Genomic DNA, 25,796 nt, shown 5'->3' with positions numbered 1-25,796 from the left:
ATGCAAGCATCCGCTGAATCATCTCCATATGTCTTATCTGTGTCAGGTTACAAACCTCGATTATTTCTCAAGAAAAGAATCAAGAGCTGCTCAGAAAAAACAACATTGAAAAACAAAAGAGACTCATGATTCATTAAGGTCTCTACCTCAAGCAAAAGTTAAGCAAAGACACTGTCTCGTTACGTAATACGTGAGATAGAAAAGAAGCTGTGGGTTCGTATTTAGTTTTCTGATAGTCATACCTCATTCAAGCCAGTTAAAATAAACATTGCGTACTTAGTGGCTATGATGCTAAGATACCAGGAAATGAGACTTTAGCAAGCATGGCTGAATTAGGCCAGAGGAGAAAGAAGAAAATAGGAAAAGAGAACTACTGAGAGAACAGCAGAGACAGAGAGATGGAGAAGGACGTGAGAGACAGCCAAAGCGATCAGGCAACAGCTTCCTCGACCTTCGGGGGAAAGGAAATTCACTTACAGTTTGACAGATATTTCTGGGTACGAGTCTTATTGTTAATTTTGTTATTGTCTGGTGCATGCTTTCCCTCCCTCCTTCTGTATTTTGTTCCTTTCTACATAACACCTTCTCATGGGCTACCTTGATCCCGTTCTGAAATGAGGTATATTTTTAAAATACATGTCCCAGCATCCCTGAATTTACACCTTCCTGGGCACTTTTCCTATTCACTACTAATGATTTAAAGACACATATGGTACAGTAAGACAAATATATTTGGTGATTTGAATTAATAGAAGTGTAGAAGTGGTAATATATGATGAACTCATTACAGTTATATATCAAAAAAGCTATAAATACACTGATAAATTTAGCCCTTTGGGGCTGTTGTGCTTTGGCTTGTTTACCCTGAGATAAATCTTAGAGGCCAAAGAGACTGCTAAATCATGATCTAATGAATTCAAGGTACAGGGACAGAGAGTATAGTTACCTTGAAAATACGATTTTTGTCTTATGTATTCCCAAATTTCCTGTCGAAATCTACCTTGCTCCTTTTAAGAGCAGTGCTTCTCTGCATGGGACAGTTTTGCCCACCAGGGGTCATGTGTCAATGCCTAAAGAGGTTTTTTTTGGTTCTTACAACTGGGCGGCAGGGTACTGCTGGAATCTAGTGGGTAGAAGCCAGGGAGGCTGCCCCACATGCTACGATGCCAGGAGAGTCCCCTGCATCAGAGAGCAATGCAGCCCTAAATGTCAACAGGGCTGAAGTTAAGGGGCCCTGGCTTGAAGGAAGTGCTTATAAAGCAGGTTCATGGATGTCACGTCAAGATTGAGGAATGGATGTGTCAGGACTGGTCAAGTGGGTGGGAGAACAGAACAGGCAGAGTCTACAACCTGCCCTTGCCCTGCAACTGTGCTCACCAAAGTCCAACAGGCAGAGAGTCCCAGGAGACCTGGATCGGTCAACATGTGCCCAATTTATCGTCTCCCCAAGGGAAACTCACCAAGGCATTAAAAGGGCAGGGAAGTGGCTGTAGAATTCACAGAAAACGTGTTCAGAACGCGCACGGACATTTAATCAAGCAAACATGAAAATATGAAGAAAGTATTTATAGCAAAAGCTTTTTTTTATATCTCTCCATTAAAGCTTGTTTTAAAAGCTGTCCAAACAGTATAAATAATTCTAAAAAGGTCAAAAGGCTGCCAATATTTGCCCTACATGGAAAATCATGAAGTTGACAAACCTGGATATATTGAAGATAGTTGTCCACAGTGCTGCATTTTGGAATATTATATCCTTGGTAAAAGCTGAAATCTGGTCCAAACATGTTTTCACTGAACCAAACCTTCGAGAATGTGTTCAACAATCTCTTATCATAATCATCAGTGACTCTGCCCCCATATTGAATCTCTCCTATCATGTAGCGGACAGTGGTCCAGGAGACACCCTGGGGAGACACCCAGAACAATTATGTAGAACCAACTCCTGCCTCACCCTCGTTCTCCCTGCCAAGTGACATCCACCTGCTCATTGTCCTCATGGTATTTCATTCCAGTCAGCCATCCTTCATCAGGAAGTGAAGGGAGAGTGAAGAAAGCAAATAAAACAGGCAGACACGAGGAGCTACTTGAGCTGGTACCCTTGATTTGAAATGATCTCTTGAGGCATTAATACATTTTCATACTTTAATATTAATATGAAAAATGTTTGCTTCTTCAGAATACTGAGGCAGTTTCTTACAAAGCACACATTTCAAATGTATTCTAGATTCCCATTTTTATTTTTTAGGATTTAAAAACCAATCCTCTGACTCCGACCTTCCCACCCCACCCCACCCCCGCAACAGGTTGTGGACATGAGATGTCAACTTGACTTTGAGAAATAAAATGAGAATCAAATTTCTCCATTTTTTTCCCCCTGAAATTAAAGGGTGGGTATGACCCAAGCTGCTGTGACATCGCAATGGCTTACCTGTGGCTTCCCCTAGCTGGTCAGTCATGTGGGCCTGACCACCCTCCTCCAGGTCCCCAGGACCGGAGGCAGCAAGCACAGCCGTACCTTTTTGATATCCATGTCGTCTAAGTGGTTCTGGATGAACTGCACAGCAGCATTGAAGTCCGCTTGATTAAATTCATAGGGAATATTCCACCCAAGGGGCCCGAACTTGCGCCTCTCCTGGACGGTGGAGTGCAGGAAGGCCACGGCGTAGAGCATGGGCTTCCACTGGGCCCCGGCGCTCACGTCCAGCAGGTCTTGGCTCACGCCTGTTGTGGTCAGTCAGAGGGAATGTGAACCATCTCTCAAGTGCTTTCATTTTCTATTTCTTTCCTAAGTAGTTATTTTCACAAATTCCTGATCTTAAGCTACATTTACTTTGAATTTTTATTACATATATATGACGATTATAAATTAAGTTTTAGGTGTCCAGAGACCATTTCTCTGTGAAGAATCTGCAAAAATATTGGGGGGAGAGTTGTTAACATGGGTCAAGTTCCTGCCAATCTAGCAAGATGATGTAAGAATAAAGTAGGATGGAAGGATAAAAAGAGCTAAAATAAATACTACTCTTACCATCATAACTACTACTAGTAATTATCATATTATTATTATTGGGGAATATAGTCAGAGCCTACACATTTAATCTTCAATATTAATTAACATAATGTATTTAGAAGCCCATAGCAACCTAGGTACACTGCCCAAATCATTATTATTATTATTACATATTAACATTTTCCATGATACATATAGTTTTATATTACTTAATTCTTTACTGCCATTACCCTATTTTATCCCCATATCACCTTATAGATTGGTAGGAATTTGACATGTTAGCAGCGTCCCCTTCAAAAAAGAAAATCTTTGCAGATTTCCCAGATTGAAACAAAATGATTAAACACACTCCTGTAGTTACAATTAAACACACTCTTTTAGTTACAATTCATTTCAGTCTTCCTGGAGAGACCTTATTGTCCCTCTTCTACATTTGAGAAAAATTGAAACTCAGGTTATTTGAGCAACTAGCACTCGGGAACAAAGCAGTCGTCTTCAAGAAACACAGAATCAAGACTCCTGACTCCAGGTTTCCTGCTCTTTTCAGGACCACAAGTTCCAGACACGACGCTCCAAAGCAGAGAAAGCAGAGACAGGCAGCACCGCCTCGCCTCTGGTCGCGACTGGAGGTCATTTTGCCTGTTTTGTCACTACTGTTTTTCAACTTAGCTGATGTTCTGATAGGCGACCCGAATGGATGGAGACAGGCCCTACTTTAAAGTCAGACTCCTCCTAGTAGAGGCTACTGTACTACTTCAGGTACAGAGTCCAAAAGGCATGAACGACCCAACTGTTGGTTCTGTATGTTGACATAAAAGCAGTGTCTGGAGACCAGAGAGGCAGACATAGATGGTCTGCAGGAGAACAAAGGGCAGAGGACGAACTGGGTCCACCGGAGCAGAGCATATTCCCCAGGGAGCAAGACCTGAGGGCTCACTGCTCCCCAGCAGGTTAAATAAGGGTATGGTTTGCTAATTCAGCTGTTATAATTTCTTTAAGAAAACAACGTATGTGCAAAACAAAAACAAAGAAAACTGCAGATCAGAAGTCTTCCTCAACCCACCACTGTAAGTTCTCTTGAGTCCTGCCCGGAGGCCCTGTGGAGGCTCATTGGTGAATTTAATGGACATCTGAAGGAGCGTGATGGGAAACTGCTTGTGAGCCTCAGTGGTCATCCACAGGCGAAAAGCGCTGTGTACCGTCTCGGTTTCTGTGATTATGTCCATGAGTTCATCCAGGAAGTCAAGTCCCAGATGGCAGTTCTGTAACAGCGCCCATCCTCCCTAAGTCAAGAATGGTAAGTGAAAGCTCGGTTATTATGTACTCCTGCCAGAGAGTTCGACGAGAACTTAGAAGTCAAACAGTGAAAATTCACTGCAGAACCACAATAACCACTTCAGATCAATCCAGGTCAAGCCCAACGACCCAATCACATTTAACTGAGACGTGCTTTGGTGGCAGTGTCACATGCGTGTGTTTTGTGGTATACCACCATGCCAATCACACTGGTGACCTACGGTAGCAGTCCTGACAATAACCAAGTTAAACACAAAAAAATGCAGCAGGACTTCCAAGCAGAGGAAGGATTGAAAACATCCATTTAGCCCAGCTCCCTCCCAAATCCATTAACACTACAATGAAGGGGGTTTTGGTTTTGGTTTTTTGTTTTTTAATTCTGAATTCCGAAGGACAAAGTAAGAGACAGAACAATCTCAATACCATTTAAAGCAGGCTCAACAAAGTTGAATCCTAACCTGGTTTTGGGGAAAGATGATGTGCAAGCTGATTTGTATCACATAACTCCCCAAACCCCCAAGAACAGGTGGCACAAGTTACCCTTGGAAGTTTGGCAAGAAGGGATAAAGAGGAAGATTGAAAGTCAATGAAAGATGAGGCACTGATTTTCTTGAAAAGGCAAAACAGAATCTGGACTGGAGAAATGAGCACATGAAGGTGTAATAACCACGCTGAAAGAAAGCTTTCCCCCTGAGGGTCAGGACCTGCTACCTACCTGTCCCACCGCACTCTTGGAATACCGCCAGCCAGACACACACCCTCTAAAATATGGAAGACTCTTCCCTGGGAAACAGACCACTCAAAACATGAGACTTGGAAAACAATACACTATATCTTTTGCATAAGTTATACTATACGTGTAAGATTCTTTGTATAAAACAATTCAAGCAAACTTTGGGATCATGCAATATCATTTCCTCAATATCTAATCTATGGAATATGTGGAAAATCATCTGCGATGCTCGCATCATGATCTTGAGATATTGTTTAAACTGGACACTTGGTCTTACATTTGCCATGGTCTGCTGCAAGAGCTTTCGAGCGTGGACGTCCTGGCCCTGACCCATGGACACATAACGAGTTTCTATTTTTAATCTCTTCCCCAAGGCAGTGATAGACTCTGTAGGGTCTGAGCCCATAGACAGGAGACAGATGAGTGGTGTCCGTGGGTCAGATTCCTCCCATGTCTTTTCCAAGTCCAGGATGACTCCTTCCGCGTAGTTTTCTCCCATGGACTCCATGATGTACTTGCGGGCCTGCCAAAGACAGTACAAAAGTCAACAAAAATTGTTTCTACTTCTTTCTATATACAATGCAGCGTAGCTTCCAAAATACACTTTTTCAAAGTATCTCAAAGATGTCTGTAGTAACCCTTCCAAGGCAAAAGGGCAGAGACTTCTTTTTCTTGTTTGCTTGCTATTCATATTTCTGTTCTATAAGCAGAGAGACTGTGTCACTTGCCAAAAAAAATCTGTTCAAAGACCAGAACCCAGGTTGAATACCTCTTAGTCCAGTGCCCATTATAATATACAGATTGTTTCTTGCTATACATAAAAAATAAAAATACTAAGATATTTTATTATTTTGGATTCTATAAGATGAATATGTGTATTCAAACAATCAAGTAAACCACACAATGCCTAGTATTTAATGGGTATACATCAAATAGATAATTATTGAATGACCATGCATTAAATGAAATGTATTGGAAAGTGAATGCATGCATCAATTTTCTTTTTTATTTATTTTTTAAAATTTTTTACAGACTGTATTTTGATTCATTGTACACAAAATGGGGTACATCATTTTGTTTCTATGTTTATACACCATATAGATTCATACCATTCATGTAATCATACATGTACATAGGGTAATAATGTCTATCTCATTCCACCATTTTTCATACCCCCCTCCCTCTCATTTCCTTCTACATAATCTAATGTTCCCCCCACCTCCCCACCCCCAGTACATTTCATCATCCACTTATCAGGGAAAACATTCAGCCTTTGGTTTTTTTTGGGATTGGCTTATTTCACTTAGCATGATATTCTCCAATTCCATCCATTTATCTGCAAATGTCATAATATTATTCTTCTTTATGGCTGAATAATATTCCATTGTGTATATATACCACAGTTTCTTTATCCATTCATCTGTTGAGGGGCATCTAAGTTGGTTCCACAATCTAGCTATTGTGAAATGAGCTTCTATAAACATTGATGTGACTGTGTTACTGTAGTATGCTAATTTTAAGACCTTTGAGTATAAACTGAGGAGTGGGATAACGAGGTCCATTCCAAATTTTCTGAGGAATCTCCACATTACTTTCCAGAGTGGCTGCACCAATTTGCAGCTCCACCAGCAACGTACAAATGTGCCTTTTCCCCCACATCCATGCTAACATCTATTATTGTTGTGCACAAGAAAACAAAGCAAGAATCAATAAATGGGATGGTCTCAAATTAAAAAGCTTTTTCTCAGCAAAGGACAGAATCAACAATGTGGAAAGAGAGCCCACAGAGTGGGAGAAAATCTTTTCCACACACACTTCAGAGAGAGCATTTATCTCCAAAATTTATAAAGAATTTACAAAACTTTACACCAAAAATACAAAGAACCCAATCAATAAATGGGTCAAGGAACTGGACAGACACTTTACAGAAGAAGACATATAGGCGAATAATAAACATATGAAAAAGTGTTTAACAAATCTAGTAATTACAGAAATGTAAATTAAAACAACTCTAATAGTTCACCTTACTCCGATTAGAATGGCTATTATCGAGAACACAAACAAGCATTGATTTTCTAGAGATCTAATCAATAATCTTCCCTCTCATCATTGTTACCGCCCCTTTCCATTTTGGGGTCTTCCTTCTTCTAATTTTGCCTGAACGAAACCCATGTTCACAATATGACATTAACAGACTTCATCTCCTTCATTATCTTCCATAAAAATATCTCTAATAAAAATATAATCCTTTTTCAAACAAGGTAAAAGTGCTACTTATTTTTCAACAAAGACTATTGTGATATGACCCTTAATAAGTGGATTCTCTCAAAAAAAGAACTATTCCTCCACTTCTGATGTCTTCTCCCAACTCAGGTGGGCAAAATCCAGGTTTCCCTCCCCGGTAGGATTCCCTGCCTTAACATTCTCGAAACAGGCTGGCTCTGGTGTGGGTGCCACACAACCTAGAACCCTCCCAAGGGCCGTGCAACCTCCCCACTCCTATTCCAATACAGCCTCAGCAGAAATTCCCTGGAGTCCAAAAGGTTTCAGATAGACCTGGACCCAAGAGGAGGTAGGACTGTTGAAACCATGATCTTTGCCTTAGAAGCATCCACAGTTTGGTTTCAGCCAATAGTACACACTCTTTGATATTTTGTTATTCATCCTCAAAATGATGGTTGTAACCCAAGTCCCTGAGCTTACAAATTGATATGATGTTCTTCACCATGTTTGTCCTCTTTACAGGTTAGAGACAGGGAGGTGGTGGCCAGGACAAAGGAATCTCCTGGCTCACCAATGCCTCTGGTATCTTGGTAAGAGAAGGAAGTGGGTGCCAACTCAGTCTAGTATGTTGAATGTTCACAGTGGTTATACTTCCTGATTCCTCCTGGTTTGTGGACATGTGAGAAAGGGTATCTCTTAAAGGCCCTACTATGTAATATTCATCTTGCCCAAGAGAGGGCAAATTAAAAAAATAAAAAAAATAAAAGACGAATGTTCCCATTCCCTAAACCCGTAGCCACTAATTCAGAAAGAGCTGGGTCATTGTGCTGTGGGTCCTTCCACCACCTTCTGAAGTCCTATCACTCCCAATAATGTTCAGTCCACTATGTCAATACAAGATTAAAAGGTGTGTCCATTTGATAGAGGACACAGCTTTCCTGGACTTGGCAACTGTCTCTTGATGACTTTGGATGAAATCCTTTCCACTGACTTCCCAAAGGCTCCAGAAGTGCTGGTCAGGACCCTCACTCGCTAGGAGGTCTAGGGCAGTGGCAGTGAAATGACCAGTTGGTGCCTGGTCCCCTCGCTCATGGAGTGGTCTCGGTCCCAACTTTCCTCCCTCCAGTTCCAGTGGTCGTGAGGTATTCTGAAGAAGTAGATGGAGTTCCATCCAACTGATTTTGGGGCACAGGTGCCATTTATTTTCATTCCTTTCAATATTTTTTCTAGGTTATCAAAATGCAGTATCAAAGTCTCTAACCTGGGTCTAAATGCACACACATTTTTCTGCAGCCTTTTGACAGGTATTGAAAAAGTTTACCTGAAATGTTCTTTGATTTCCTCAAAAATCTGCCCTACGTTCATGTTCAATCTGAATCGTGGAGCCATGAGCTCTGTGGTCAGGAAGAACTTCAAAAGTTGGACACGCTGGCATTGCAGAGTCACAGTGTTCCTCAGTCACGGGTACCTGCCATCATTGCAGGGGCTCCACCGTGTGCCCCATGTAGATTTGAGTGCTTGCTGCTCCAGGGCAATGAGGTGCCAACCTAGCCCATACCGCCATACAGGTCAGCACTGACCCAGTATGAACAGTGCCATACAAGACATGAACTAAGGTGCTAGAATACTCAGGGCCCAGATGGTCAATAATTTATGCTTTAACAGCCAAATGGTCTCTGCTGCAACTATTCAATTCTGCCACAGCATCATGCAGATAATCATAGGCAGTTTATAAGCAAATGAGCAAGGCTATGTCCCAATGAACACCATAACCAGATTCCACAATGACCACAAGTAATGAAATATTACACTGCACCTCATAAATATATATAATTATTATTTGTCAATGAAAATAAATGAGTCCTAAAAAGCTTTATAGACACTGAAATTTAAAGGGAATATAATTTTCACAAGTCACAAAATATTATTCTTGCAACTTTTTCAGGCATTTAAAATATAAAAATTATTATTGATTCACAAGCTGTACAGAAACAGGCAGTGAGCCAATCTTTGTCAGTGAGCTCTGTCTTGCCAACTCCTGAAACAGGTGAGGGAGAGGCTATCTTGCTCATAATGGGAATTATGACTGAATTCTGAGGATGGAATTCATGTTCCTGCAGAAAGACATTCTCAGACAGGGCCCCAGCCATGGCTTCGAGTCTAAAGAGCTGTAATGAGTTTATGATGCAAAGATGTTACATGAGGATACTGTGCAATCCCAGACAAGCCTCCAGTGTGACGTGGACCTGAAACTATAATGCAGGCCAACAGGAGTGCATTTCTTCTTCTTTCAACTTTCACCTAATGCCCTGCATTATCTCCTTGGGCCAGCACAGATATAACTGCATCCCTCCGGTCTGGTTAATTTCCCTCCTACATAGGTATAAACTTTAAACCATGACCTCCTCCTCTATTCAGGGCACAGAGACAGGTTTTAAGGACAAAACAGTGGACAGAGACCCAGGCTTTGAGAAATCAGCCCGTCCCTAGTGTTACACATACATTGAGCAAGTGACAGCAAGTAAACTAGTTTTAAGGATTTGCAGTCTGCAGAGTGATGTGAAAGTACAAAACTAATTAACCTTGCAGAAATGCATCGAGTAGGTTTGCTTGTGAAAGGAGCACTTAATCTGCTGCTTGGATATAAGTGGATTCACCTAGGCAACGAAGACAGGCAGGAGGGTCAGAGTGGTGAGCATTCTATACAGAGGGCACACACACAGGAAATTTGGGGACAGAAGAGAGAAAGTCACCATCCAGGGACAGAAGGATATCAGTATAAATTATGGAAGAGCTGATTCAGGGTGGGCAGTCAAGCTTCTGCACAGCCTGCCAATCTAAAAAGGTGGCACCTTGTTGGCATGAATAGAAACAGAGAGTCACATTTTTGCAGTTACTCTTCACTCAACTCTGTCCCAAGTCTCTGTTCCCAGTGAAGCAGGCTCACCTTTGAGTAGGGGAGAAAATGAACTAATGAGCCTCCTCACCTGAACAGACCTCACCTGTGGAGTACTCCTGAGACACCAAGGGATGCCCTCTGACAGGGCAGCATTCCTGCAACCAGGCTGCTGCGCATTCCCTGATGTGTACCATATCACAGTCAAAATGCAGACAAGCAGCCACACATAGCCAGATGCTACTACAGGGATGGAGATTGGATGTATCTACCTTCTAGGCCTCCTAATATTCTTCCCCAGAAGTCATCTAGAGGAAATCAAAAAAAGGACTCTAAAGTGAGAATAAAATCTTCGGAGGACAGCACACATTTCCAGAGAGGCCTACAGACCTTGTTTAGGACATGAGTGTTATCAGAAGAAACATGGAAAGCCACTGCAGGACAAGAAAGGCTGAGAGAGGGCAGGTCCATTCCATTTCTTCCAGAACACACAATTTGGACCAGAGTACACGGGAAGGAACCAAAGCTGACTGTTAAAGGCCATGGCTGTGTTCAGCCCAGGGATGACAGAGCCAAGATAAAGATGACCAGTTACACGGAAGTTCTATCTACCTATATTTCAGCATTGAACCTTGAAGTTTCTATGAGAAAAGAAGAAACAAAATGAGAGAGAGACACAAAGAGGGAGAAAGAAAGAAAGAAAGAAAGAAAGAAAGAAAGAAAGAAAGAAAGAAAGAAAGAAAGAAAGAAAGAAAGAAAGAAAGAAAGGAGGGAGGGAGGGAGGGAGGGAGGAAAAGATACTGTTGTACCTGAACCTTCTCTCCTATACTGCCCTGAAATAAGCAATTGTTTGACAATTCATTTGGGCAGAATAAAAGTAATGAAGTAGAAAAGAAAAACTGAAAGGAAGGGTGACCTCGGTATCCTGAGTGACAAAACTCATTTTTCTTTTCTCCATAAATCATTGGACCTAGTTGTTTCCATGACTCCTGGTACCTAGGTGGACTTCGGTGGTCACTCCATATCATTTTAATGCTCCCACTGGAGACTGGAGGGGAAAAGTCCTATGTTCTGTTATAGACTCCAGTCTACAGTCCTCCACAGCTTCCTGGAGAAGTCCTTGAGGGGTCAGCCTGTGCGCAATATGGAACTTTTATTGGTGAAAGCAAGACCCAAGTCTTTTTAGTGGTAAATCACCATGACACTAGGCCAACTGACTAAATGTCTTCAAAACAGTGAATCTTTTGGGGGCAGGAGTCACATTTAAACCACATGTAAAATTCGAACAGTTTTAATAAAATCATCTTTCTAACATCTGGAGTTTGACATTTTTCTAGGGAAGTGACTCCAGGTTGGGGAACACTATCCTTCCCTCTAGACGCTCTCCTCCCTGATGCCTCTACGTTCTTCCTGATTAAACAAACGCTGACTCACTGCAAGGAGAACAGAACACCTATATCACTTCTGAGTTATTGAAAATGGTACAAAAGAATAATGCATTAATTTTATTTTATGCCTATACATCAAGCTTAGAATCAGGTTTTTCTCTTTTTCTTTTGTTGCACCTCTTAGACCAAAAGAGGTTAATAAATCACTCAGTCAAACGTACCTCTCAGCACATTTGTATAGGGTTTACTTTTCCATTTTTCACATTTATGTTGCTAGAAAATTACACAGAAGGCTACAAGAGAATTCTCATTGTTAATAACAGTTAAAATATTTCTTGGAGTTTAAAGGGAATTTCTCCTTTACGCCATTCACCTGTTTCCTTTTAAGATACACTTTTTACCTGCGCAATGGTTCTGTCCGGACACCAGGACCTAATAAGGAGAAGACGTCTGAAGCAGTCAAGAGATTTATCATAGGCGTTAGGAAGAGGTTCCTCCTCAGGGTTTTCCTTATCAAACCAACTTTTCCACATTTTCTCATTTCTTGATATCTGAAAACACCATGGGTTAAGAAATGTGTCACATCACTCAAAAAATCTTTCAGAAGTAGTTCACAGACATTTTCCATCAAACCCTCTGACCATTCTATACACGTGTGAACCATATTCCTTTACTATTTTTTCATTTTATATTTCAGTGCCCAAAAGTCTAACAGTCCAAAAATCAAATGTAATTAGCTCCGAAGCCAGACTACATATTAACACCAGCCAACAGCTAGCTTCCAAAGTAGGGAGACAACTAGGATGTTCAATTTTTTCAATGTCTTTGTGGTTACAAATTTGTGAATAATAGGAAAATAAATGAAGACTCATTTTCACTGTTACATGGAGTCTGATTTGCTACACAAAATCTTCACATGTTCAGGAATCAAACTTTATTCACTGATGTATCCTCACTTCCACTCACTCCAGACACAAAGGAAGACATTTTACATGTTTACTATTGAATAAATAAGTTTCTAGCCAATAACCTCCAACTTAGGTTCATTTGAGGTATATCAAATGAATGATCAGACACCTGCTACTTTTAGGTAACTTGGTAAAGAGTAAAAGGACATAGTGCATTATCATGTGGGGTTCAGAAACCAAAGAGACAAAAACTTTACACAGGAAGCATATGAAAAACATTGAACAAGCGGGGCGCAGCAGCGCATGCCTGTAATCCCAGCTGCTAGAGAGGTTGAGACAGGAGGGTGACGAGTTCAGAGGCAGCCTCAGCAATGGCAAGGCACTAAGCAACTCAGTGAGACCCTGTCTCTAAGTAAAACATAAAATAGGAGAATAGGGCTGGGGATGTGTTCAGTGGTCAAGTGCCCAGAGTTTAATTCCCAATACCAAAAAAAAAAAAAAACATTGAAGAAACAACATCTAAAGATAATCATAATCTTATGAACTCTGGTATATTTCCTTTGATTGTGACCTAATCAAAGCAGGGGCAATAATATCCTAAATTAATATTTTGAAAGTGTAATGTTATAATATAAAATAACCTCTCTCAATCATTGAAGTCTATACAAGGTGGAAGGATTTCAGGCATAAGATACAATCTCCAGAAGACAGCAACTTCAATGACAGACCATAATCCAGGAAAGGTCACTGAGAGTCATCCCACAAAGAAAAAAAAAAGTATATTAATATCTCACAAAGTTACCTCATCCAAAAGAATGGTTTCCACCCTGGCTACAAGGTAGTAATAACAACATCACCAGTTATAAGCTAAAACAGAAAAATATGGCACAACTTAAACATTTGGTCAACTTGAACTGGGAAGGTCAAGAACCAACTTTAAGATATTTCCTGGTCAACCAAAGTCTTAATTCAACTTGTAGGTGAATAAAGCCACCTTGCTGCCAATCTCACTTCTTTGTGGTCACCTGATATCCGAAACCTTGCTTCCTGGCTTATCCCAACTCAACTTTCAATATCCAACTTCCATGATTCAACACACACACGATTCCTCAGGACCTAACTGATTTTGGAAGGGCAACAGCTTCTAAAAATAAAGGGCCAAGTGTTTGCATGAAGTTCACACCCAAATGTCTAACCAAAGTAGAGTAATGGAAGGATCAAGAGAGGAAGAAGATCAAAGTGAAAAAAGGCAAGAAGGGAAATTTAGTATTCCATGGCAGGTTCTTCACATTTCTTTTCATTTAATCTCTACAAATAAGACAAAGGCTTTTAAGTATATGTAATTATTTAATCTAGTTGAATATATCAGCTTTCTACCTGTGGACCTTCAGTTGGTGATTCTAACACATGGCCCAAGACAGCACTAGTTGAACTTCCTGGGCACATTTCCTCCTGCAGAACCAGTCTGCAACCCATGCAGCTTGCTTTCTCAGAGGGTGGGTGAGCTGCAATGAAGGTCAAGCACATGCAATACCAGCTGAGACTGACAATATTAAGAGACTTCTCTCCTCCACTACTGCAGCTAGTGATAAATCAGGAAGTTGCTCACCATGACATTAGCTTAAACCTATTCAAAGAACAAGTTACCTGATCAAGGACATCTGAGAACTGTCTAAGCTTGCTGAGCTCCACCAAATTTAGCCAAGTCATATCCAGGATCCATTTTGATGGTTTGGGAGGACAGGCCTTAAGATCCAATGAGGCACCACCTTTAATTTAGATATAGAAAGTTAAGAGAGCTTTCTTTTACTGTAAAACAATCTATTCAGTAAATTTTTCATTAAAATATTTTAATTTTAGTTATTTACTACATGCACACTTATTAAGTACAGAAATATAAATCATAATGGAAAACATGCTTAAAATGTAATAAATGAATAGATGATTTTAGAAAAATCCATTTAATAGTCAGTAATACAGCTTTGGAGCCAGGCACATGCTGGATTCTATCCAAGTTCCACCTGGATAAGATCCACAACAAGTCATTTCATCTGTCTGGGACTCAATTTCCAAATTTGCAGAATGGAAACAACAAGCTCGGGTGTCATGAGATGAATATGGAAAGCACACACACAGGACTGAGGACATGGTAGAGGTCGCTAAATGAGCAGCTCTGTCAATACTAAGAATGGCCTGATGCTGGTGTAAGATCATTTTAAATAGAGGATTTATCTAGAAATGTCAGTAGCACTACATGTGTTTGAAGAATTAAGCAAGTACTTTAGTTATGTCCATTTCAAGCACATCCCAGGGACTCTGCTGAATCACTCAAGTTTGGTCTATGTAACCACAATGAAAATTTCCATTTGGTACCGACTCCTACATTTTTGCTGATGGTTTACCTAAGCTCATGTAACTCATATAGGCAACATCAGAAAAACAAAATCTTAAAAATATTGTGGTTGCCCACTTCAGAAAAACTCAATGTGTGAACAATCATATTTTATGTCAAAGGAAGCATTAGGAAATCATCTACAGCATAAAATACAATGATTAATAATTAACATTCATGAAAATATTTTAGGGAAAATGTGTTCTAATAATTTTTCTTAGAAGGATATAACCAATCTGTTTGATCACCTTTAAAGTCCTTTTCCAAACAGAATAGTTTGTAAACAAATAATAATACCCAATGTATTTTCTGAACCAGTCTCTACTTTACCCAGGCACCGCGTACACCACTAAATTGTTATCTTTTCCAAATTTCATTTTTGTATATTTACAACAGATAAGTGTGGCCTCGAAGCCATTTCCATGGAGATATTAGCTCATAAAATGAAACAGATTGTTTTAACTCCAAGGAGCAGTTTAAGACCTAACGACAATGGCATCGTGTTGAATAAATGTCACGTCTATTTCCATGGCAACTTCCCATTTTCCAACAAACTGAAAAGAATAATATAGGTTAGGAAAAGCCTATTGAAGGGTGTTCCGTGCAGGCCAAAGCACTATTCAGTGTTTTGCAGAAGGCAACTATGTTGGGAAGATTGTGTCTGCTCCAAAGGCACATGATGGGGCGAAGCAAGGGCTGTTGTCTTGAAGGAGGAGATTCTGTCCTAGATAGCTCAGCACTGGGTCAAACAGACTCTTGATGAACAAACAGCTGAGAAAGGACTCATTTAGGATACCCAGGCTGTTTGGACAGGTGTAGTTCACTTGACTCCTTAAACTCATGCTCTGGGAAAAGAGTAGCTTTGGGTTTTTACCATAAAACTTGGTAAAAATGACACATTTACAATGAAAGACTTACATAAGTCATGTTACACAATTATGCACTATTGTAACTAAGGCAAGTTTAGAAAGCCACCTGGACTTATCCTTTGCCACCTTAGAGATGACTAAACCACCAGTAGCAGAACACTGTTGCTAAGTGTCCTAGTCCATGTGGGCTATTACAATAGAATATGGCAAGCCTGGAGGTACTCAGCTTATAACCATAGCTATGGAAGATGGGAAGTCCCAAGATCAAGACGCCAGCAGATTTGAGGTCTGCTGTGGACTTGCTTTCTGATTCATAGTCATCTTCTCAGTGCAACCTCACACTGGGGGGAGGTCTCTCTTAAGCTTTTTTTATAGGGGCATAAATCCCACTGATGAGGGCTTTGTCCCACCTAATCACTCCCAAAGTCACCACCTTCTAATACTATGTATTAGAAGTAATATGGAGATATGTACACGCTTGCCCTGGAGGGAGTGGAGTCCACAAGCACATGTACACGAAAACAGTGCATCTTCATATCCATGTGCATATGAATATGTCCTGTGTTTAACGACCCTTGATCTGTAGATGAGGTAACTGAAATGTGAAAAAGATGAAATCACCTGCTCGGGACTATACTCAAGAAAGTGGCAAGGGCAACAATTTAACTCTCAAATCTCCCCAAATTCAACTTTCCTAACCTAAATAAACTTAAATAAACTTGCTATTTTATAGTAACAGTAATAAAACTTATTTGTTTAGATCTGAATTTATAAAAGATCTCTCTCTCTCTCTCTCTCTCTCTCTCTCTCTCTCTCTCTCTCTCTCTCTCTCTCTCTCTCTCTCTTCTTTATTTCTAGCCCTTGAATCCTTGCTCCTTTCTACATCTTAATTTCATTTTTCAACTCTCCTAAATCAGAAACTGTGGAAGAGAGTATCTGGAGAAACATCACCTTAGATAAATGCACAGGTAGGAGCTGCCTCCTCTAATGAACCCTAACTATGTCACCGACTTCTGGCTGCAGTGATTGGGCCCCAGCTCACAGAGCTTTCCTAATGGCTAGTTGCTGCAGGCATTGTCAATTCAGGGACGAAGTGCACTTCTTCCTGGAAATAAAATTGAACACAGTGTCCAGATCTGGCTGAAAAACTGTGAAGCATACTGTTTGGCAGGATGATAACAAACCTGAGGTTTAGAGTTAAAAGAGAATGCCAGTTAAAACACTGGTTTTGCCACTTTCTTGATCAATAGTCTTAGCCACATCATTTAACCTTTTTTTTTAATATAATTTTTATTGTTTGTTCTATTTACTTACACATGACAGCAGAATGCATTTTGAGTCACTGTACACAAATGGGGTCCAACTTTTCATTTCTCTGGTTGTACACAATGCAGAGTCACACCATTCATGTAATCATACATTTACATGGGTAATGACATTTGTCTCATTCCAGCATCTTCCCTTCCCCCTGTCCCCTCCCCTCCCCTCATTTCCCTCTATACAACCTAGTGTTCCTCCATTCTTCCCTTACCACCCCCTCCCATTATGTATCAGCATCCACTTATCAGAGAAAACATTTGGCCTTTGGTTTTGGGGGATTAGCTTATCAATGTTTATAGCAACTCAATTCACAATAGCTAGATTGTGGAACCAACCTAGATGCCCTTCAACAGGTGAATGAATAAAGAAACTGTGGTATATGTGCACATTTAACCTTCTTAAGATTCAGTTTCCACATCTATAAAATAAGGACAGTAAAATGCACATAAAAGAGTTGTTAAGAATTCACATATTTCCTATAAATCCTAGCGCATATGATATGTTCAGCAAATTGTAGGTATTGTTGTAGTACCTTCAGCAGTTTACTGTATTTTGTTGAATCAGATGCTTGCAGAGTTTGGACAGGTTTTTGTGTGCCTTTGCTATTCATAAGCTATTTATACACTGCATTATAGTTTTGGTGGAAACTCAGGAAAAATTTATGTTGTAAACCTGCCTTTCAAGAGATTGGTGAGAGCAATGTAAACTTTTATGCAAGGACTAAAATCATTTAAAATGCATTTAGAGAGTGTTTTGATTTGAATGCTCATGTCCCCTCAAATTTCATGCCTTGAAATTCTAATCATAATGGTATTAGAAGATGGGGCTGCCAGTTTGACCTGAAATACAGGCCCGGGAAATACACAATGCATGGCATAGAGTGTGCTTAAGTGACCAGGAAAAAATTAAACTGGGAACATCTGGTGTGGAAGCCCACCCAGCTGTAGCCCTCCCCCTCCAATCTGACTGCTTGCAGGACTCACTGGGAGAGACACATCTGGCCAGGTACTCAGAAGGGTGGGGACAGGAGAGACTGGAGACTGAATCTGAGACCAGAAAACATGGGGTATGAAGGTGATGCAGGGGAGTAAGTTCTGGGACCCCTACATGAGTGGAACCCAGGGGAGATTCCTGAGGTAAAGTCTTCCAGCATGGACCAGCAAGTAGTGGGTGTTGGAGGTGTGCCGAGTTAGAAGCTCCAGACCAACTGACAGTCAGCAAAGGGCCTGGGACTCACCCAAGCCTAAACCCTGTCTCGAGGAATTCTGCCTGAGATTACCCCTCTCTCTCCAGCAATCCAGAGGGTGGAGCATCCATCACACTCTAGAAGATCTAAAACTGCTGAGAAGAGAAGCTGAGAATTTTTTGAACTCCAATGGAAAAAATTCTTTAATTTTTCATCAATGTCTTTTTTTTTATTCTTTTTCTTCTTTTCGATTGTGACCTTAATGATACATGGACATTTACACATATTCATATTTCTCTTTTTTCTCATTTCTAGAATTTTTGAAGCCAATTACTTTTCATGGATTAGTTTTTTTAATGAACTAAGATGTTTAATTAGTATATTTTAATTTTGTCTTGTATTCATTTATTTTTATTTTTGATTTTTAAAAACTTTTACTTTATATTTATTTTTCTCCTGTTTCACTTGATTCTCTTTCCTTCTACTAATAGCCAATCTCTATTGTTCTCTCTTTTACTCTTCCTTTAAATTTTTACTTCTACCTTCTCTCCTCCTTCCTCAAATCATCACATCCTATATCATTTCTGTTCTGTCCCTGTCTACCATTTGAAATTATAAACCCTTTTGCACACTTGATGATTTTATTATAGGCACTATCTCATCATATCATTTCTGTTTATTGTGATAATTAACATCATAGTAGGAACTATTTGTTTTAAGCTGTATATTATTTGCATTGGTTGTTGTTATTTCTCTCCCCTTAAACAGTGAGATACTGGAAATATTTAGGGACATTGTAAGTCCATAGGGTAGAAACTCTACTGCCTCAGATCCATACTGTTAGATGGGTACACACACAAACAACATGAAAAAGCAAGGGAACAAATTGCCCCAAACAAACCAAGTTACTCCAATAACAGACTCCATCAACACCACAGTGGAAAAAAATGTCAGAGAAAGAGTTCAGAATGAATATAGTTAGTTAAACTGTTCTGCGAAGGAATCGATAGCATAAGAATGAAATCAGAGAGAAAATACAGAAAGTGAAAGATCACTTCAAAGATCACTTCAATAAAGAGGCAGAGAATCTGAAAAAAAAATAAAAAGAAAAATTCTCAAAATGAAGGCAACACTCAACCAAATTAAAAATTCAATAGAAAGTATCACCAACAGACTAGACCACTTGGAAGACAGAACCGCAGGCAATGAAGACAAAATATATAAGCTTGAAAATAGAGTCAACCAGGGAGACGCTATGTTAAGAAAACATGAACAGAACTTGTAAGAATCATGGGATATCATGAAAAGACCAAATTTAAGATTTATCAGGATAGAATAAGGCACAGAGATACTAACCAAATCTTTTCAATGAAATAATATCAGAAGATTTCTCAAACCTAAAAAATGAAATGGAAAATCAAATCCAGGAGGCTTACGGGACCCCAAATTTACAAAATTGCAACATATCACACCACGGCACATATTATGAAAATGCCCATCATACAGAATAAGGATAGAATTTTAGAGGCTGAGAGAAAAATATCAGATTACTTACGATGAAAACCTATTCAGATTGCAGCTGATTTCGCAACCCAGACCCTCAGAGCTAGGAGGTCCTGGAACAACATATACCAATCTCAGAAAGAAAATGGATGCCAACCCAAAATTTTATATCCAGCAAAATTAAGCTTCAGATTTTAAGATGAAATAAAAGCTTTCCATGATAAACAAAAGTTTAAAAGAATTCTCAACTAGAAAACCTGCACTACAGAACATTCCCAGTAAAATATTTCATGAGGAGAAAATGAAAAAAAAGTGAAAACCAGCACTAAAAATTACACTAAAGTAATAGCCAATCAAAAGAGAAACTAATTCAAATTAAAAACTAGAAATAAACCCAGTCTTTGCTGCACTTGGTCTCAGACTTCCAGTCTACAGATCTATGAGAAACAAATCCCTCATTCAGAAGCCACCTAGTCTGTGGTAATTTGTTGTAGGAGCCTGAACTAAAGACACATGGTTACTTTAAATAGTTTTTCAGAAATTCAAGAACTCAATTGTGAATGTCTATCTCCCAACCTTCCATTCAGCTGTATTGCTCCAGTGACCCAAAGGAGCCACCTGTGAGCAATGCTTCACTAGATGCAGAATAAGTGATCCATGAGACGAGCTGCCCCTGCCTCCCCACTCTGCTCCAGTGACCCTGGTCCCTTTGCTTTACCTCTGTCACAGCACACTGACCATCACAGGAGGAGCACAAAGCCATTCCCTGCCTTCAACACTCTTTCTATGAATTGCTTTTTCCAATCTTTGATCACCTGACAATCTCTGAGGAAGGCCTAACCTATAAACAATACCATTAAATAAGCCATTTAAAGTTTTAAATCTCCCCAACCCACATACCATCTCCCCTTTCTCGCTGTTTTTGCATAATGCTTACTATCTTCCCACATAATTTATTTCATTATATTTTCTGTATTTTCCCCAATATGCATAAACCTACAAGCAGTTTGGTTCATTAATCTGTCCCAAATACCTATTCCATGCCCTGGTACACAGTGGGTCTTCAACAAATATTCATCATTCTTTCCATAAGTGAATAAATAAGATAGCTCACCTAAATGCATCTTAAATGAAATACAAGGAACCACGACAACCAAAGTGGTAATAATAATGCTGCAAAAGGTCTTCACCCTGAGGCTGATATCTCTATCTGTGTACGATACTTTCTCCTGACCTTTAATAAGAGTGAGAAACTCTTCGTGCTTCACTCGGTTCCTCTGGATGTCGATCTTCAGTGTCAGCAACAAGGTGAACAGGAATTTGTGCTCCTCATACAGCCCGCGGGCAGCATACTTATAAACCTCATAGGTCATGTGCTCGATGATATTAGCAATCCGCTTGCTCGTAATGGGGCTCTTGACAGACCTGGGGAAGAGAGCTTGGAAATCAGGCTTTTCCCACTGCTTTGTTCAATTGCCTATAAAAACAGCATCTTTAATGGAGAATAAGTCATTCTAGAGGACCAATTCTCATTTTCACATATTGAGTAAGCCTCCTGAATCTCAAATAACAAGCATTCTCTCAACATGAAATGACATAACAGAATCCTCGATGTTGTCCAAATCAATTTTACCTGCAGGGCCTTATCACTCACTACAAGGTTCTGGAATTTTTTTGTTTGATAGAAACATGTGAAACCCAAAGAATCAAAGAAATGGATGAATAGTAGATACGGCTTTCTCTGGGTGTAAAATGACAAATCAGAATGATTTGTAAACGCATTGGTAATTAATCTTAGATTGAAAAAGGGAAAGGATTCATAAAGAAAGGAGGTTCTAAATGTAATGTCATCATTCTGGTCCGCAGATAAAGAATTCAGCGTGGCTTCCTGAGCTACAGACATACCTGGCGAGGGAAAGGTCAAATAAGCCCAGAAACTGGCGGAGCGAAGTCTGATACATCTCATTAACCAAGCGCATCTCGGTGATGAGGAAGTAGAGGATGCTGCCTCTCGTAGCAACTAAAAGACAAAGAGCATGGATACATGTACTACGTGAGTGGGAAACAAATGGCCCACGCAAATGGAAAAGCCTCGAATCTAATGAAAACCACAACTTCTGTCATGTTGTCTTATCAGTGGCTGCCTACTGGCAATTGGGATCTACAACAACGTTCATGTTTAAATACATTTAATCCTTATTTACAACCCTTGAATAAGTAGTCTCCTATTTGTATTAATCCAACGACAGTTCTCCTTCTAGAATCTGTTACAAATACATTTTGCTATGTTCTACCATACATGGAAAAGACAACCAAAGGGATTCCAAGGTTTTCTATCTAACACCCAGCAAGTGAGGCAGCCATTTAGGACCTCATTCTGAAGCTCATGAAGAGGCCGGCCCTAAACTTGGCCTCAAGTTTGCAAAACAGGACATCACTAAGGTGATGCTTCTGACTCCCCACCAGTAGATGATATAATATTGCTGCTATTCTTTTCCAGTAGGAATGATAGTTTACTGAAGGAGAGCCCAGTGAATACTTATAGTAGATTCCTGGAGTGACCAATAAGTACCTGTTGCAAATAGGTGGCTGAGGATGAGCACCGGGGAGCCACCTTCCTAAGACACACTCTATAAACAAAGCCCTGGAGTGTCATTACCAAATGATGAGCAACAGTCCACAAAACCTTTTATGGTTTGACTGTGAGGTGTCCCCCAAAAGCTCACATGTGAGACAACGCAAGAAGGTTCAGAGGAGAAATGATTGCGTTATAAAACTCTTAACACAATCAATAATTTAATCCCCTGATAGGGAGTAGCTGAGTGGTAACTGAAGTGGGAGGGTGTGGCTGGAGGAGACTGGCATTGGGGAGAGGCTTTGAGGTATTTATTTTGTATCTGGAGAGTGGAGACTCTCTCTCTCTCTCTCTGCTTCCTGATGATGCGAGAGCTGCTTCCCTCTGCCACACTCTTCCGCCAGGTTGTTCTGCCTCACCTCGAGGCCTGAGGACAAAGTTAGTCTCCTATGGACTGAGACCTCTGAAACCGTGAGCCCTCAAATAAACCTTCCCTCCTCTATAATTGTGCTGGTCAGATCATTTAGTCACAGCAGTGAAAAAACTGACTGAAACAATGCCATACTAACTCCTCAGATGTCACTAATTTATAGTTAGATGTTTAAAATAAATCTCCCTCTTGGCTTTCTAAATTAAGAATATGTTCATGAGAACCTTAAAGGATTTGCCAACAAACATGAACTATAAGCATCCAGAAACTGTATGCCATTATATAATTTTTTCATCTCAAATTTGCTAACATCCCCAAAAGAAATCCCCAAAACATAATTGACCCCCCAATTATGTTGACCCCACTTTGCAGAGCCATTTGTATAATTGCTCACTTCATTCAGTTCCTGATTCTCATTTCTTTCTCGCTGTGCTTTCCTGTGACATGTCTCATTACCAGACTCACCAGGTCTGTATTCCTCCCGTGCTGAGTTAATTTGAATTTCTGTCTCAGCAGAGATTTCCAGCTTCTGTGTCACCTCCTCGGCTGTCTTTTTGGTGTTGCTCAGCACAACAATGAGACTCTCATCTTCCACCAGGGACCCCTGCGTACTGGTCAGGCGGCAAAGCAAATTGTCCTCCAGCTCCTTCATCCTTCTTTTGTTCGCGGTTACATCTTCCATGAGAAGGGTTCTTTCTTTCTCCAATTCCTGAAAATTCGTGTAAATATGTTTTCTTCCCAAATTAACAACTATCCTCAGGACATCAAAAGTTAGCATGCGTGGCTGCCCTGGAGCGTCTGTTCTGTGCTGTATTCACCACAGCTGGGGGGCAAGAAATGAGAACATCGAGGAGGGGGAGGAGGAGGAGGAGGAGAAGGAACTGAGGAAGATCAGGTAGAGAACAATACTGAATTTGCTTAAAAAAGTTACCAATATTCCCCTTACCTTTTATTTATCTTGTAAGTAAAATCACTTTTAGTGATTTGGGGGATTTTATTTGACATATAATCTTGTTTTGAATGTAAATTCATCTGAAGACATATACATACATCTCTGATTAAATATACTTAAACTTCTGCTTAGGTTCTTCTTTTAAGAGTTCTGCTATTGTTTGAATGAAATTATTTCAAACTTGTTGGTTAAAATAGTGGATGGATAATAATAAAGAGTTGGATAATGCTGTGAAAAGAAACTCTAAAAATTCAGACAAGCAACCTAACCTGCTTTTAAATTGAAAACATTTAATATAAATTGAAAAACCTTCTTGGCCTTCTCCAGGAAAAGTGAAGTCCTGTATCCTCTGAAGGACCTGTAGATAGCTAGGCAGGTGAGGCGTAGGCAGCTATTATCCTTGTGGGCTCTCTCTTCCACTGGGCAGCTTGGAGAAGGAGAAAGGCAGAAACTCATCTGAACAAGCCAGAGGAGGCGGGAACCCCAGTTGGGGACAAGGGAGAACATGTGTTTCTAGCCACACAAGTTGTACATGAAAGTCCAATTGTTACATGCGAGACCTAACTTTGAACTTAAAGAATCAAAACTGGAAAGGACCATGAGTAAATTGCATTTAAAATTTTTGAAACAAAGACATTCATAAAAGAGTTTATTTGTAGAGTTTTCTAAATATAGTGTCTGTTGACAATGTACCTAAATTTCACTGCATTAATAATGTGTAATTCCACATAACTACAGTGTGAGAAAACCAGGGTTAAACACAGTGACTTGAAGAGCAGTATCACAAGAAAGCCCTTCTGCAGTTCTGCACGTGACTCAGAGCCGCTCCCTGGGCACAGGGCACCAAGCCCAAGCCCTAGAGCAGCACCAGAAAGGAGAGTGCTCAGCTGGGTGTTGTGCACATGGTGCCGCAGGTTGCTCAGACTCTATCCCCATCGAGAGAGGCTGTGATGAATCAGAAAATCACATGAAACGTAGCAGGGCTGCTCATGAATCACAGGATTAATTATGGGACTTACTGTGTTATGTTCCAGCACTCACACAAACACCAAGGGAGAGGAGAAGCCAGAACTGTCACTGTTAACCATCAGGCAAGTTCTTTCACTTTAGGGGTTAATAAAACTATTCATTTTTAGTATTTATCCTCTCTACAAATCATGTCTCGTCTTAAATGCCGATCATTCACAAATCTTTACCTGAGCTTCGCATCAGCTCCTTGCCATGCACCCTTTCATCTCTCCACTGGGGTTTCCAGAAGGGTCTCTGATGTAGCCGCATCCGTAGAACCGAGCTTCTGACCCCGCCTGCGAAGCCACTGACCTGTCTTGCCCATGGCAAGCGAAGGGCAACTGCCTTCCCCCAGCTGCTCAGGCAAGACCCCCAGCCCTCCTTGGTCACTCTTCTCAAACACCACAGCAAATTCATCAGCAAATCCTGTCATCTCTACTTCAAAAACAGATTCAGAAGCTTGTCATTGCCGCCACCACTACATCGCCACTCTGGTCCAACCACCTCTCCTTCAAAGTAGGGGACCCAAACAGGCCTCCTTGTCTCCAGCCCTACCCACGTAGGCTTCTCCCAACCCAGCAGCCAGAACGATGCTCTAAAACGCACAACTTCTCTCAAAACCCTCCACTGGACAGTCATTCAACTCAGAACACAAGCTTGATCCTTACCAGGCCTCTGAGGCTCTGCCAAGATGTCCCCTCTCCTATTACTACGGGGACCTTATGTCTTACTACTTCCCGCTCCTTGCTTTTGCTCCAGCCAGAAGTGGCATTTCTGAAGTCAGTGGGTGTCAGACCTCAGTGCCTTCGTAGGCTGGGCGCAGGGTCCAGGAATCTGAACTGCCACCATACCTCAGGGGATGTGCCGTACTGTTCTCGCACCATGGCTCCAGACCCACTACCTTAACCACGCACAGTATGTTCTTGCCTCAGGGCCTCCGCACTAGCTGCTGATTGGTCAGGTATGTTCCTCTCACACAAAACACTCCCTTCCCTTCAAGTCTTCCTCAAAAGTCACCTTCTCGGTGAGGCCCTCTTCGACCTCCCTACCAGTCCAGCCTGCCACCTGATTCCGCAGATCCCCTCTTACCTGTCTGCAATAGCATGT

At 40.6% G+C, this 25,796-nt stretch overlaps 1 protein-coding gene across 5 annotated transcripts in view; it reads right to left on the bottom strand.

Moving 5' to 3' along the window:
* Positions 1-25,796, bottom strand: part of DNAH5 (dynein axonemal heavy chain 5) — a 301,487-nt gene that overhangs the window by 27,021 nt on the left and 248,670 nt on the right. For all 5 annotated transcript variants that reach the window (XM_079145501.1, XM_079145505.1, XM_079145502.1 and 2 more), the window contains exons 66-74: positions 23,195-23,438; positions 21,630-21,744; positions 20,959-21,149; positions 14,102-14,223; positions 11,948-12,097; positions 5,317-5,562; positions 4,074-4,293; positions 2,516-2,721; positions 1,701-1,904 (exon numbers count right to left, since the gene is read on the bottom strand). In XM_079145501.1, coding sequence (XP_079001627.1) covers positions 1,701-1,904; positions 2,516-2,721; positions 4,074-4,293; positions 5,317-5,562; positions 11,948-12,097; positions 14,102-14,223; positions 20,959-21,149; positions 21,630-21,744; positions 23,195-23,438 — 1,698 coding nt within the window. The remainder of the gene's footprint in view (positions 1-1,700; positions 1,905-2,515; positions 2,722-4,073; positions 4,294-5,316; positions 5,563-11,947; positions 12,098-14,101; positions 14,224-20,958; positions 21,150-21,629; positions 21,745-23,194; positions 23,439-25,796) is intronic.

This window comes from Sciurus vulgaris (genome assembly GCF_902686455.1).
Source record: "Sciurus vulgaris genome assembly, chromosome: 6".
Taxonomy (NCBI): domain Eukaryota; kingdom Metazoa; phylum Chordata; class Mammalia; order Rodentia; family Sciuridae; genus Sciurus; species Sciurus vulgaris.
Note: the sequence above shows the minus strand (reverse complement) of the source record. Positions and strands in the feature narration are given on the sequence as shown.